Genomic DNA, 12,655 nt, shown 5'->3' with positions numbered 1-12,655 from the left:
CGGGTATTTGTTTTCTCTGAGAGTCCAAAGTTAATGCAAATTGGGAAAGGTTTACCTATCTTTAAGGTGAATATATTCCATGTGCCACAATTGCAAACATCACATGACCAAACCTAGAATTCAGGTGAGCTGTGCTGGTTGTTGCCTGGGGCACTTTAATGTCATTCCCAGTTGACGGCAAGTAGCAATAAAAGGCAAAATTGCAGTACCCTGAGTTATAAAAATATATATAAATATATAATCTGCCTTACTCATGTTGCACAAACGCAATCAGTGGGTATGTGCAGAACATTGATATAAAGAATTTCTTTAGATTTGACTTTCCCTTTAATAATTACGTAAACTAATTCTTGGGACCTTTGCATAAATAACCCTTTTCTGATTTCTTTATATATATATATATATATATATATATATATATATATATATATATATATATATATATATATATATATATATATATATATATATATATATATATATATATATATATATAAAACTGTCAACTGTTCCTGTGAGTGCAATTTAAAAGAACTGTGATTTTGTAGTTTATCGTGAACGTTTTTGAGAACACTTCTTCATCAACAAGGACAAACGTAATTTTATTTTTTATTTTATTTTTTATTTTGTCTCTACACAAATAAGAAACTAATAATAATGTAATGAATGTAACCCACAATGCATCATTCAAGGAACAACTGCAGATGTTTTATTTTTTATTTTTACATGAAATCTGGTACCGGAAGTAATGAACGTGTACTTGATTTTACCGGAAATATTTCTGTAAAACGAAGAACTCAGCCTTCGTGCTTTTGAGCTCTTTGGTCGCTATTATACTTGGTTTGACATACTGCAACTGAACCACTGAGGGTAAGTTCAAAAGGACCTTGACATTTGTTCTTCAATGTTGTTAGTAATTCGTGCATGGAGTCAACTACCCACGTTGATGCTAACATCGTGGCCAAACCATATGGTTTTGTTGTTAGCTTAGCATCAGCTCACCAGAACCAGTCACGGACGCTATATTCAGATGTTAAATGGAAGACGAACGCAAACATGTTTTTTTATGGTTAAATTGGTCCAACAATTGAAAATATATACACATAATAAATAATTATAATACATACATTAACAACCACGACTCATGATCACCTCCAGTCCGGTCCAATCATTAAAATCTGTCTGTCAAAATGTAGCCAGCCACAAGATCTCCAAAATTTGTGAAGGTAATGAAGTAAATAAAGTAATTAAAAAGCTGACATTAGAAACAGCTCTGCAGCAGTTAGAAGTACACATAAACACCACCTATGCTGGCACTATAAATAAAATCCAATACCAAAGTCAAAATGTCAATTTGAAATGAGTTTTGAGTTATGTCAGGTAGTGGTTATTTTGAATGTATCCAGTAAGGTGTCCGATTTATACACATGTTCCATGTATGTTGGAATAAAAGAGTGATGTGCATGTTTCTAGGTGTCTTGAAAATGATAATCCCAGTGCGGTGCTTCACATGTGGAAAGATTGTGGGTAACAAATGGGAGATGTACCTTGGCTTACTCCAGGCAGAGTATACCGAAGGGTAAGAAAAGCAAATTTAAAAGTATTTTATTTTCCAAACAAATATCGATTGCCTATAGTACACACAGGTTATTTACAGCCTGTTATTAACTTGATTAACTTGTTCTCTCACTTCCTCAGTGATGCGCTTGATGCCTTGGGGCTGAAGAGATACTGCTGTCGAAGGATGCTCCTGTCTCATGTGGATCTTATTGAGAAGTTGTTGAATTATGCCCCCTTGGAAAAGTAACTGCTACCGGCCTCCTTGAATAAGAATGTGATCTTTGGAAGGTGTCCTCTTTATTTTGATGCAAAAATGCTTTGACCACAATTTTCTTTTTTTTTAAATAAAGGTAATAAATGTCACATTTCTCCTTAGTGTCGTACTGTATGTCCTGTGATAACCATCAAAGAAGACTTAGACAAAAGAAATGGAGGAGCATCAAATTGACTTAATTACAAATATACATAGAATTTACACTTTCAAATTTCAGTTTGTTTGCAAATTCAACTCAGACAATAATACTTTTGCCATTTTGAAGTGTACTTCCAGAGCTCCCATATTGAGGTCTTGATGGGTTAAGGGAGCAATATTGTAAAGTTTGATAAATATATTTTTATTATATAATACCATTTTTGTGTCGCATTTTGTATTGGCCCAAATAATCCCTGTGGTTTATTTTAATGCATGGCAGATATGCCTATGGCTTTTAAATCTATCATTTATTTTTTCAATTATGAGGTGACCCTAGTTAGTAAGCCTGTCGGTCCCACCTGCTTCCTCATTTGACATTGAGATGTCAGATATTTAGCTTCCATCCGTATTGATGCTGAAAAACGGAGTGTCTCAGATTCACCAGACCAAGAAAATGCCGTATTGAATTGAGCAGGCCGAGCCAAGACGGCATCACAGCTCAGTCTCGGAAAAACTTACTTTAACATAGCCAGTGTAACAAAAACGAACATACGTGGTGATTAAACAATTGGAATTCATACATGTATCACTAGATGTCTCCTTGGTAGACTGAAGAAAAATCTTACAAGAGTGACAAACATCCAGATATTTGGGTGGATCGTTTTTATTACAAAAGACAACAATGACACTGTGTTAAATACATTTAAGTGTCTTGCACATGCAAGGATTCCTTCTAATCTGAATGACTATGCACACAGTATTTAATTGGAAACAATTGAAATCCCCATTAAGAGCAGAATGAAGAGACAATGCAAACTTCTGGAGATGCATCTTTTGTCTTTTTAAAAGATTGTGTCAGAACAAAAAGCTGTAACCTCCATGCATGTCAATGGGAATCTAAAAAGAAATTTGTTTACTTAAAAAAAAAAAAAAAAACCCTACAAAATATGAGCTAAGTATTCCACCCTCTTCAAAATTATTTCAACATTATGCTCAAAACATGGTTTTCCTCAAAATTTGACACTCCCCGTTTTTCAAATGTATGAAACTTAACTCGGGTTCTTCCATATCTTGATGCGTGTGATTTTCCAAGGCACAATATCAAGACCTGACCAAACATTTCAGAGACAAACCCAAAAAAATGGGACAGAAGGAACTTTAGTGACAAAAGCTCTTCAAATAGTTGCTTTGACCAGGTGCTTTTTGGTCCGATATACTTGGTCAGCTGCGAGGCCCTATGCAGACAGGCAAATCACATCTGGTTAATTCTTCTCAAAAGGTGGACTTACAAATATTTCAAATGTGACCAAGAGGTAGATGGACCGCAGTTAAATTTCAAGTCAAAGCAAATTATCCAAAAAATCTGTGACATTTCAGTTTGATGATTAAAAAGGAAACATTAGATTCTGCTTTTGCTTTAAGTGTTCAAATTATTTAGGTAAGAATTAAAAAAAAAAAAAAGCGTAAAGACAAAACAAAAACATTGAAGGGGACACTAAGTACTTTCTGAGAGCAATTTTTAACATTTTGCAATTTCAAGTGACATGGTGACTGAAAATGAAATGCAATTGTTCTGGTGGTAAAATGATCAGTAACCACTCAAAAGTAAATGTACAGGCGGCGGGCATACCGGTCGGTCATTGTTGGTTTTGATGGCGGTCCAAAAGTTAGAGTGGCCCACGAGGATGTGCTGGGTACAATGTTACAAAGTCAGCGGTAGCGTTCTCTGTAATCTCTGTGTCTGTCCCGTGAACGGCCCCGGTCCCTTTCTCGACTCCAAGAACGTTCTCTGTGCCTTCTTGACGTTCCGGCGCCTTCCCAACGAGGCGAACCTTCTCTGTGGCGCTCTCTCTCCCGTTCTCGCTCCCGATCTCTGTCTCTGTCCCGGTCTCCAGAATTACTGCCACTCCTATAGAAAAGGTGTAATATTAAACTATTGAGCCTGCCTTCTCATTTCTAGTTCAGTTAACCCTAACTGCGGCGTAATCGCTCAAGTCTCCGGTAGTAAAGTTCATTTGTTCCAAGTGTGAACGCTATCGTGCGACTTTCCGAACGCCGCGCATCAAAACGTTTTGATCTTATTGAAGTACATGCCTATCATTCTAAAACTGCAAATAAATATTAGGTCTACTCACAGTGTAGGGTAGTGTAAGGGAAAACTGTGGTGATTGGAAATATTACAATTTGAAACTGTAAAATGAAAATGTATGGAACAGTTACTTGGGTCCCCAATAGTCTGATAAAAAGTGATATTGAACATCCCTTATTTTTATAAATCATTTATTTTGTCTGAATTCAGCCCAATTTCCATGCACGGTATGAAGCATGCTCAAGCAAACAAACCTATAGCCACAGTTTCCTTGGATGGACACCAGGCAGTCTTTGAGGGAGGTGACGAGGGCTTGGCAGCGCTCATCCCTATACACGCTGGACTGCTTGATGATAGCGATGGCTGTCAACAGCGTTTCCATCGCCACTCGCTGGTCTCCTGTAATTACAAACATTTGCAGTGTCCAAAAAATGTCGATCACGAATGGATGGCAAAAACATGTAGGCTAGAAAGATGCTGGGAAATCTCAACACAGTTGAGTTGTCCCAGTGAGTCATCAAAATTAAGGTTCAGATACTATAGTACCCCGAGAATACAAACTTGTTTTCTTTCTTTTGTAATGAAGTACCGTAGGTCTCAAATTTTGAGCGAATCGCGATGGGATCGGGTGCACTTACCAGCTGTTGCACCTGTCACAGCTTTGGTAATGGCGCTGCTAGCCACAGCTTTATTTCTCTTCAACAATTCTTCGTAATCTCGGTCACCCCTGAGATGTTCGCAATGCACAAAGATATTGTTACGTCGACAGACAGAGATACAGTCGAGCCGATCGATGAATAATGCAAATGCGAAGATATTATTCCTTAGCTCTGAATATTGAATTGCGGTTGAAAAAAAAGACTGAAATCACACGCATCCTCACTTTTGTTGACCGTAAGCTTGAGTTCGGTATCTGTCTTGTGCTGGGGGGAAGTAAGCAGGATTTATATGCAGACTTGGAGGCGGCTGGCTTGGTGCATTGAAAGGTGGAGGGGGGAACAGATGCGGCGGAGGGATGTTGATCGGCACCGGTGGGAAGGGAGGAGGTGGCTGGCCAGGATACGGGCTGGAATGTGGGGGGAATACATTTGCAATTGGATGCGATGGAAAGTGAGTGGGTATGCTGGGAGGATTGGTATCCCACGAAACTGACGAGGACACTTGTGAATCGGTGTCCTTGGAATTACCGCGCATTGGGAAACCTGTGAAGAGCACAAGAGCACTTTTGGTGAGTCCATGTAACATTTGCCACGAATGTGACTCGTGCGCCAAAACTTACGTTTATTAGCGACATCCTCAAACACGCTGAAGTTTTGATAAGTGGCAAAACGGCAGTCTATGCTTTCCCCATCCAGTGTACATAGGGGAATTTTCTCCAACAATGTTTTTAATGAATTTTCAGAAGTCACCACCACCTTTGCATAGCTGTAGTTATGAGATGAAAATGTGCATGAAGATCAAGTATCAGTATTGAGGAGCTAACTGAGGCTTAAAGACATGGAAAATTGACTTTTTTTTTTGCTTTTAAAATCATCACAAATTTTTCAAAACTTAAAGACGCGCATCATGGAAAATTTGACTTTCTTTGCTTTTAAAAATCATTTTCTTGTGTATCTGGAGCATCCAGGAGTGATTTCTCCGTTTTCTATGACGTTTTTTTAATCTATTACATCACATAACTACAAATGTCGACCGGAAAGGGAGGTGCACATCTTGCGGCCTTCCTTGGGGGTGTGAAGTATCTCATTTGCATTTAAAGAGACCGCACCAAAACAGCTTGCTCTGAGCCGCACCTCAGAACAAGTCGAAAAGAGGGACCCGTGATGGAATTCAGACAAACGCATCGTTGTTCCACTTTATATAGACCACAACTAAATAAGTAAAACGGTAGAATTTATTACAGTGAAAATGGATGGATGGATATTTGGGCTTTAACATATTTGAAGAAATGGAAAAGTCACTTACCCTCTTGATTGGCCATTTGCTTTATTCTCAGCAAATTTTATTTCATCAATATCCCTCACCCCTAATTTCTGGGTCATAAGCAGGAGGTCCTTGTCAGATGTCCACTAAATGGTAATAAATATAAGGGAAGAAGGAATGGTTACTTTACAGCAGATAGTTTGCATGACCAATTTATTCAGAGATGAAAGAAATTCCAAAGTGTTTCTATACTTTTTCATCCTACTCTAATAACCCCCAAATAGCCAATGAAATGCTTATATATACTTTTTCATCTCGCGCTAATAACCCCCAAATAGCCGATGAAATTCATGTACTCAGACTAACTACCCATCTTAATGTACAGAAGGCTACTGCAGTGATTCCCAACCTTTACAAAGCCAAGGCACACATTTTGAGTTCGGAAAAGCTCATGGCATACCAACAAAACAAAAAAAAATGTCACAAAAGAGAATACACATATATATTGCTTATATACTTGTAGTTTCTGCCAGCGAATCGAAGATTATTTTTCAAATAGAAGATCACTTTTTCCCTTGTCACTTTTAGTCTCTGGCATAGACAGATGACAAATGTATACTATTTATTAGGGAAAAAGCAGTTTTTGAACCAATTAAGTATAGTTTCTGTTATTTCCCGTGGCACACCCTAAGAGCTGTCAGCCTTTCACCGCACACTAATGTGTGCCGGCACACTGGTTGACAAGAACTGACAATGACTCCATGAAGTAAAACTTACCCAAGAGAAATTCCCAATATACAATGAGAATTTCCGTGCTTGGTTTGAGTCCTTTTCTTCTGCTTTCACTGTGGTGACATTATCCTCCACTTTCGATGGTGTTACACTCCCAGCATCTGAATTCAAAGTGGTTTTCTTGTCTTGATCAACTGAGCTCGAAAGTACGGCATCATCAAAAAGGTCATTTGCCTCATCTAGTCCGTCCAAATCCTGTGGTGAGATTAAATCAATCAAATCATCTCCATTTCATCGTGTGCAGGGTCTCAACAACAACAAAAAAGGACTACTTTGCAATATTTGTACTACACGGTATTGCTAAGCATCGTCAGGTTAGGAGGAAATGCTTGCAGGGTGAATTCTGAGCAATTAATTCAAGAAAAACTTGAGGCAATGTACAAGAACTTTGCCCTTTTTCCAAACATGCGGATACAAAGTGACCGCAACAGGAGAACCAAACTTCAATTAAAAATCATTTTTTGACACATAAAAGTTCATCGTCATCGACGGCGCTATGGTCAGTGTTTTCACAATGAAGCAAGACAAGACTCACCTCGTCGTTAGGCTTCGGGTCACCATACAACTGTGCGGTTCCCGTTTGGGATTCACTCGGTCCGGCTGCAGCCATCACGAGGGCCAGAGATCATTCAAAGATGACAATGACGGTGATGATGGTTCTATTTTTGTTTTTTCAGATGGATAGTTTTTAAATGCACATTTACACAAAGTGCATCATTACCGAAAAGCGAAAAATCATGCAGGGTCAGATTTATACTTTTGTTGACGTCGGACATTAGCTAACGCTAGCAAACGTCGGGACCGGATAAATAACAACGAATGTGCATTAGTGAATAAACGTAGCACGATAGAACGATGCCTGGTTAAATAAAGTTTAATGAAAACAGTGCACACGTCTTCCCATAGATTATTTCGTTGATACAATTTCGCATTGGGCCATTGACACTGGTGTTGCTAACGTACCTGCCTGCTCACGTGTATCTGCTAAATGTTACCGGTTAGCAACATATACAACATTGGTTCCTACTCCTTCATCGGCTGTGAAGGAAGGGACGAGGGTAATAAGATGTACACGTTTGAATGGATCTGATTACAAACGCACATGTATAGTAATAGCTTTGTTCCTTGTTTGCCTGACTTTGTAGTAAAATCTTTGACTGAGACAAACGCCAACTGTTATATCAGCGACATCTCGTCACGTGTTTAGCGTGGGCCAATCACATCGTGTGTGTGACGTAAAGGGGCGTTTATTGTTCCTGACGTTACGCGACAAGTCTGCAGAGGTGAACCTCGACAGCCAAGTAAAATGTTGTCCTCGATCATTGCGAAAAGAGTGAGTTTGATTTAAAATAATTTCATTTTGTGGTCTGTTAATTACAACTTTGAATCGATGAACTTTACTAGTATTTAATTGATGCGAAAGGGTACGTTTTTTATCATCCATATTTATATTGCATTAAGATCTGTCTTGTGTAGAACTAGGATGGTTGTACAACAGGATATTTTTCAACTGGCGAGAACGCGACATTATGCAACTCTCCTTTGTTGCGTTCTGTCATTGGCAACTTGTAATTCAATATGTCTGCCCCCCCCCCACCCCCTGGTATATGTAATAATACTACAAAGGGTTGAAAAAAGACAGGACCCCCACATTTAATATTGCATCTCTGTTTTTTCTCCATTTGGTTATTGTCACTAAGATGTGTGTTGGTCCATTCAGATACTGGAGGTACTGTACTGGTCGATATACTGCATGACACTATGTTGACTGACAGATCGCCCCCCTTGCAAAAATAATCACCTACCAGAGCCCTAGACCAGTTCTAGGCTGGCAAATATGGATGCACTGTTTGAACAATGAGGCACAGGTTAGCATTCGCCTCAAAGTTCTGAGGTACAGAGTTTGATTCCAGCTAGCTGTGTGGATTTTGCAAGTTCACCCCAGCCTGTGTCTGTGTGGGTACTCTGAGTCCTCTAGTCTCCTCCCACATTACAAAATCATGCATGGTAGGCCACTCCAAATTGTCCTTAGTGTGAATGCACCTGACACTGATGTTTTGCCATTTTCAATCATTTTTAAGAGACTAAGAAACAATTTTTGTTAGTTTAGCGTTGCTATAATACACACGTGAAAAAACAGATCTGTTCTGTGTCATAATAATTATTATTAACCACTACAGATAGCCAAATTCAATTTATTAAAAAAACAACAACATGATTTTAGGACAGTAAAATGTTTGTCTGACAAGTTCAAAAACGAATTTATTTGACTTGTATTTGTGGTTTCTCATCAGCTGGTGCCAGGGATCTGCCAGACAGCATGGAGACCTGTGGTCACTGGCCTGGTACCGACCCGTTGTTACCGTGGCGATGCACCGGATGATGCTCGGACTGACCTGATTGAGATTCCCTTGCCCCCTTGGGAGGAAAAAGCCAGCGAGCCCATTGACATCAAGAGACGTCGCCTTCTCTATGAGAGCCGTAAAAGGGGCATGTTGGAGAACTGCATTTTGCTCAGGTTAGTAAGCAATCCATCCGCTTGTTCTCACCAGGGTCTCGGGTGTGCTGCACCATATCCAAGCTGACTTCTGAGCGAGGCTGGGTACTACAACCTTAACTGGTCGGGATCAGTCGCAGCGCCCCAATAAACAAACAACCATTCACACCTATGAAAATTTTTAGTCTTCAGGCACATTTGTTAATCTGTCATCTATGGTGTTGTAGTCAATCATTAAGTGGTCCCAGTTATTATTGCAGTACTAGTTTTCGACATCTAAATGCTAAACAAGTTGGTTCACTTGCATGATTTAGCCCCACACCGAAAATTCAGACTACTAGACAAATATAACAAAGCTCGCTTTAGAATGGCACTGTCAGACAATTCATGAAGATGTATAAAGGGAGTTTTCTTGTCACTTACTTCAAGATAACTGGAAAAAACCTTTATGATGCTGTGCAGATGACAAACGTCAATCCAAATGTAGCATTGTTGGAAAGGTACATGTGTTCAATCTTCAAATGTTGCTAATGTCTTCAAGTATTAAAATTCTTGGTACTGGTAACATTGCCAGGTGATGTTTAAAGCGACTGCATATTTTCACTGAAACGATTTTTTCTTCCCCTTGTAGCATTTTTGCCAAGCGATACCTGAATACGATGAGTGAGACCCAGCTGCAGCAGTATGACAGACTCATTAATGAACCAAGCAATGATTGGGACATCTACTATTGGGCAACAGGTGAATGAAGCATTTCATTGCTGTATTTTTAAGATAACTGATTTCTATTTGTTTTCTTAAAAAGAATGTGTCGACAGTTTTTCTGAAATTAACATTTTAATCTTAGGGGGTAAAGGGGTCGTGAAAGAATAAAGTGCAATTTGTCAACTGCATAACGATGAGCAATTTAGGCAATCTCCATTCATCCGTCCATTTTCTGTAGCACATTTCCACATTATTGTTATTGGTGAGCCGTAATTTATGATCTGACTCCGTTGTTTTTTTAATACATGATTGTAAAAAGAACAGATTCACTTCTTGTTTTGCTTACAGAGGCTCAGCCCACACCAGACATTTACCAAGGAGAGATCATGGATATGCTAAAGGAGTTCACAAAGAATCGCAATCAGGAGCAGCGTTTGGATGCCCCCAGCTTGGAATACCTGGAAAAAGAAGGCCAATGATGATTATTCCCCATTTAACAAACTCTTGCATTTGGGTGCTGAATGAAACCATGGTAATAACATACTGTGGAACACTTCTGAGTGGACTACAGAAGTAGTAGTCTGCCTCTAATGTATTGTGGGTTACAATGCAATGATAACATTAATTGTTGATATTCCCACATGCCCCCCCTCATACACAATCCAACGCTTATAAGAGGTGCCCTGAAAACGTATTATGTGCAATACATTTAGTTTTGATGAATATAAAATGATTATTATAGACAGTGCGATATTCATTTTGAATATAATTCAAATGGTTTTATTGTTATTTGCATGTTATTTGATAAACGTTGATCTTCTCTGGGTCCTCTCATCACTATTTTCCAGTTGCCAGAGGTTTGGTTATTACTGTAGTGTTATGCATATACACATTTAGGGCCAGAAATAACAAGGAGTGGAATGAATCACTTTTTGTAATCATTAGAACATTTTATGCCAGAATTTCTGTCATTGTTTTGCTTTTGAGAGGCTCCTTCATGTAAATAAAGTAAACATGACATTACCTACTGTAGCGTCTAATGTGAAGAGTTGTGAAATAAATATGTAGATGAACTGGAGGGGTGTCAAATTTGTTTTCATCATATGCCACATTATGATTATGGTGGTGATGTGATAAATGTTAAACCACCATATTTTATTATAATATATATATATATATATATATATATATATATATATATATATATAATATTTTATTATTTTTTTTCAATAAAAAAAACAACCAAATAATTTCAAAGCTTTTCATCGTCAATTATATATAACTGGTGTAGCTCAATTTTTATCAAATATATTTCAAGAAGTTAAGTAAAAATAAACAAATAATGTGACCCCCTTTTGAAAAGATAGTTATATTTGAAATTTATGATGGAAAAATGTGAGGAGACTTTATATCCACTATCTTCGTTATAAGTTCACAGTTCAGTTCACATTTTCTGCGTCAACGGAACAAAATGAAAGAAAAAAAATTGGCACGTTTGTTGACAATTCAAAATGACCCATTAACTTCTTCATTTTTTTCCCAAAACTTATGTCCAGCAGATGGCGACAAGGTACAACCATTGAGGGTGTGATGTAAATGTCTCCACTAGCGTACTTTAAGTCGATAATGGCACATATTGAAATCACATCCATCTTCCATAATGTGAACCTGTCAATTCTAAATCATCTACAGCACCCATGTTTGATTTATTTGGATGAACCTCTTCCAAGTTATCACGCGTGTTATAGTGCTTATATGGGTCATTATGAGGCACTCTGGATTTCAGAGAGCAAGCCAACCTTTTTTTATTGCATCCTTAGCACCACTGAAATTGTCTTTCCTTTTTAAAGCTCATAAATGTTAGCTCTGAGGCATTTACTGTAAATATGGCTCCATACTCACATCCCTTCAACTTTGCAAGCCTCAACTGGAGAATGGAGGAGAAAAAGCCCCCTGGCCAGATGTGAGCAGATGATTAAATAAGATCCAGTTTGCTTGTGCATGCTTGGGAAATTATAATGTATACATAAGTTAACAAGGTGTTTTAATAATAGACGAAAAAAGAACAGCACATACCAAGCACAATTTGTGTGACCGATGTTCTTAAAATATGTTGGAATATTTATTCTGCTAGGTATATTTGATAGCAAAGGACCCTCTTGTGTGTGAGATTTCAAAAAATACATTTTCTTTTTTTTTGTTGATTGTGCAATTTACTGTAAGAGGTACTACTGTCTGTAAAGATGTATGTGTGGGGGTGCATTTATAATAATAAATTATGTTAGGTCACAAGAAGGGAAAAATATTTGAAAGTCTGTATTACAGCCCTATTTTCATTTTTTTTGTTAGTTGGTATTTTCTTGTTGATCAGATTTGAATTTCACACTATGCTCAACCCTTTGCAGTGGTGTGCTAAAGCTGTTTGTGGACAAAAAAAAAAAAAAAAAATCAAACATTTGCTCACTTTGGGCAAACAGAACTGATAAATCCCCTGAAACATTAAAGTTGTTTTTTGTGGGCAGCACCACAATTTCCTGACCGATCCAGTCAAATATAAATTAGGGGCTGATACTGTTTTAAATCACTCATACAAAACAGTATTGCTATTGACGTCAGGCGCTGGTCCAGAACTGAAGCGTATTAACTTGAAAAGTGTTTCTAATATTTTTGTTACCTA

At 38.1% G+C, this 12,655-nt stretch overlaps 3 protein-coding genes across 8 annotated transcripts; 2 read left to right on the top strand and 1 right to left on the bottom strand.

Moving 5' to 3' along the window:
* The first annotated feature begins 727 nt into the window (after positions 1-727).
* On the top strand, positions 728-1,923 carry polr2l (RNA polymerase II, I and III subunit L). Its single transcript, XM_085907742.1, has 3 exons — positions 728-870; positions 1,474-1,579; positions 1,699-1,923. Exons 2-3 carry the CDS (start codon positions 1,485-1,487, stop codon positions 1,805-1,807), a joined length of 204 nt encoding a protein of 67 aa, XP_085763868.1. The 5' UTR covers positions 728-870; positions 1,474-1,484; the 3' UTR covers positions 1,808-1,923.
* Positions 1,924-2,629: 706 nt separating this feature from the next.
* LOC147059007 (cleavage and polyadenylation specificity factor subunit 7-like) lies at positions 2,630-7,937 on the bottom strand. Of its 4 annotated transcripts, none has more exons than XR_015065719.1 (9): positions 7,312-7,937; positions 6,762-6,971; positions 6,027-6,130; positions 5,341-5,486; positions 4,945-5,263; positions 4,700-4,788; positions 4,316-4,460; positions 3,603-3,881; positions 2,630-3,207 (listed from the first exon to the last, which is right to left on the bottom strand). XR_015065719.1 is itself a non-coding variant. In XM_085908149.1 (9 exons), exons 2-9 carry the CDS (start codon positions 7,384-7,386, stop codon positions 3,683-3,685), a joined length of 1,287 nt encoding a protein of 428 aa, XP_085764275.1. In that variant the 5' UTR covers positions 7,387-7,435; positions 7,740-7,937; the 3' UTR covers positions 2,630-3,682. The 4 variants fall into 4 exon arrangements, 3 of the variants coding, with proteins under 3 accessions (XP_085764275.1, XP_085764276.1, XP_085764274.1); XM_085908149.1 differs by having other exon boundaries at positions 2,630-3,881; positions 7,312-7,435; positions 7,740-7,937; XM_085908150.1 differs by having other exon boundaries at positions 2,630-3,881; positions 7,312-7,435; positions 7,879-7,897.
* sdhaf2 (succinate dehydrogenase complex assembly factor 2) lies at positions 7,273-11,058 on the top strand. 3 transcript variants are annotated; one of them, XM_085908154.1, is made up of 4 exons: positions 7,273-7,329; positions 9,071-9,294; positions 9,905-10,014; positions 10,327-11,058. In XM_085908154.1, exons 1-4 carry the CDS (start codon positions 7,273-7,275, stop codon positions 10,455-10,457), a joined length of 522 nt encoding a protein of 173 aa, XP_085764280.1. In that variant the 3' UTR covers positions 10,458-11,058. The 3 variants fall into 3 exon arrangements, with proteins under 3 accessions (XP_085764280.1, XP_085764278.1, XP_085764277.1); XM_085908152.1 differs by lacking the exon at positions 7,273-7,329 and adding an exon at positions 7,330-7,423; XM_085908151.1 differs by lacking the exon at positions 7,273-7,329 and adding an exon at positions 8,019-8,109.
* The last annotated feature ends 1,597 nt before the right edge of the window (positions 11,059-12,655 follow it).

Source organism: Syngnathus leptorhynchus, chromosome 3 (assembly GCF_054491065.1).
Source record: "Syngnathus leptorhynchus isolate UIUO chromosome 3, UIUO_Slep, whole genome shotgun sequence".
NCBI lineage: Eukaryota > Metazoa > Chordata > Actinopteri > Syngnathiformes > Syngnathidae > Syngnathus > Syngnathus leptorhynchus.
The sequence above is the reverse complement of the archived record's forward strand: the minus strand, read 5'-3'. Positions and strand labels throughout refer to the sequence as shown.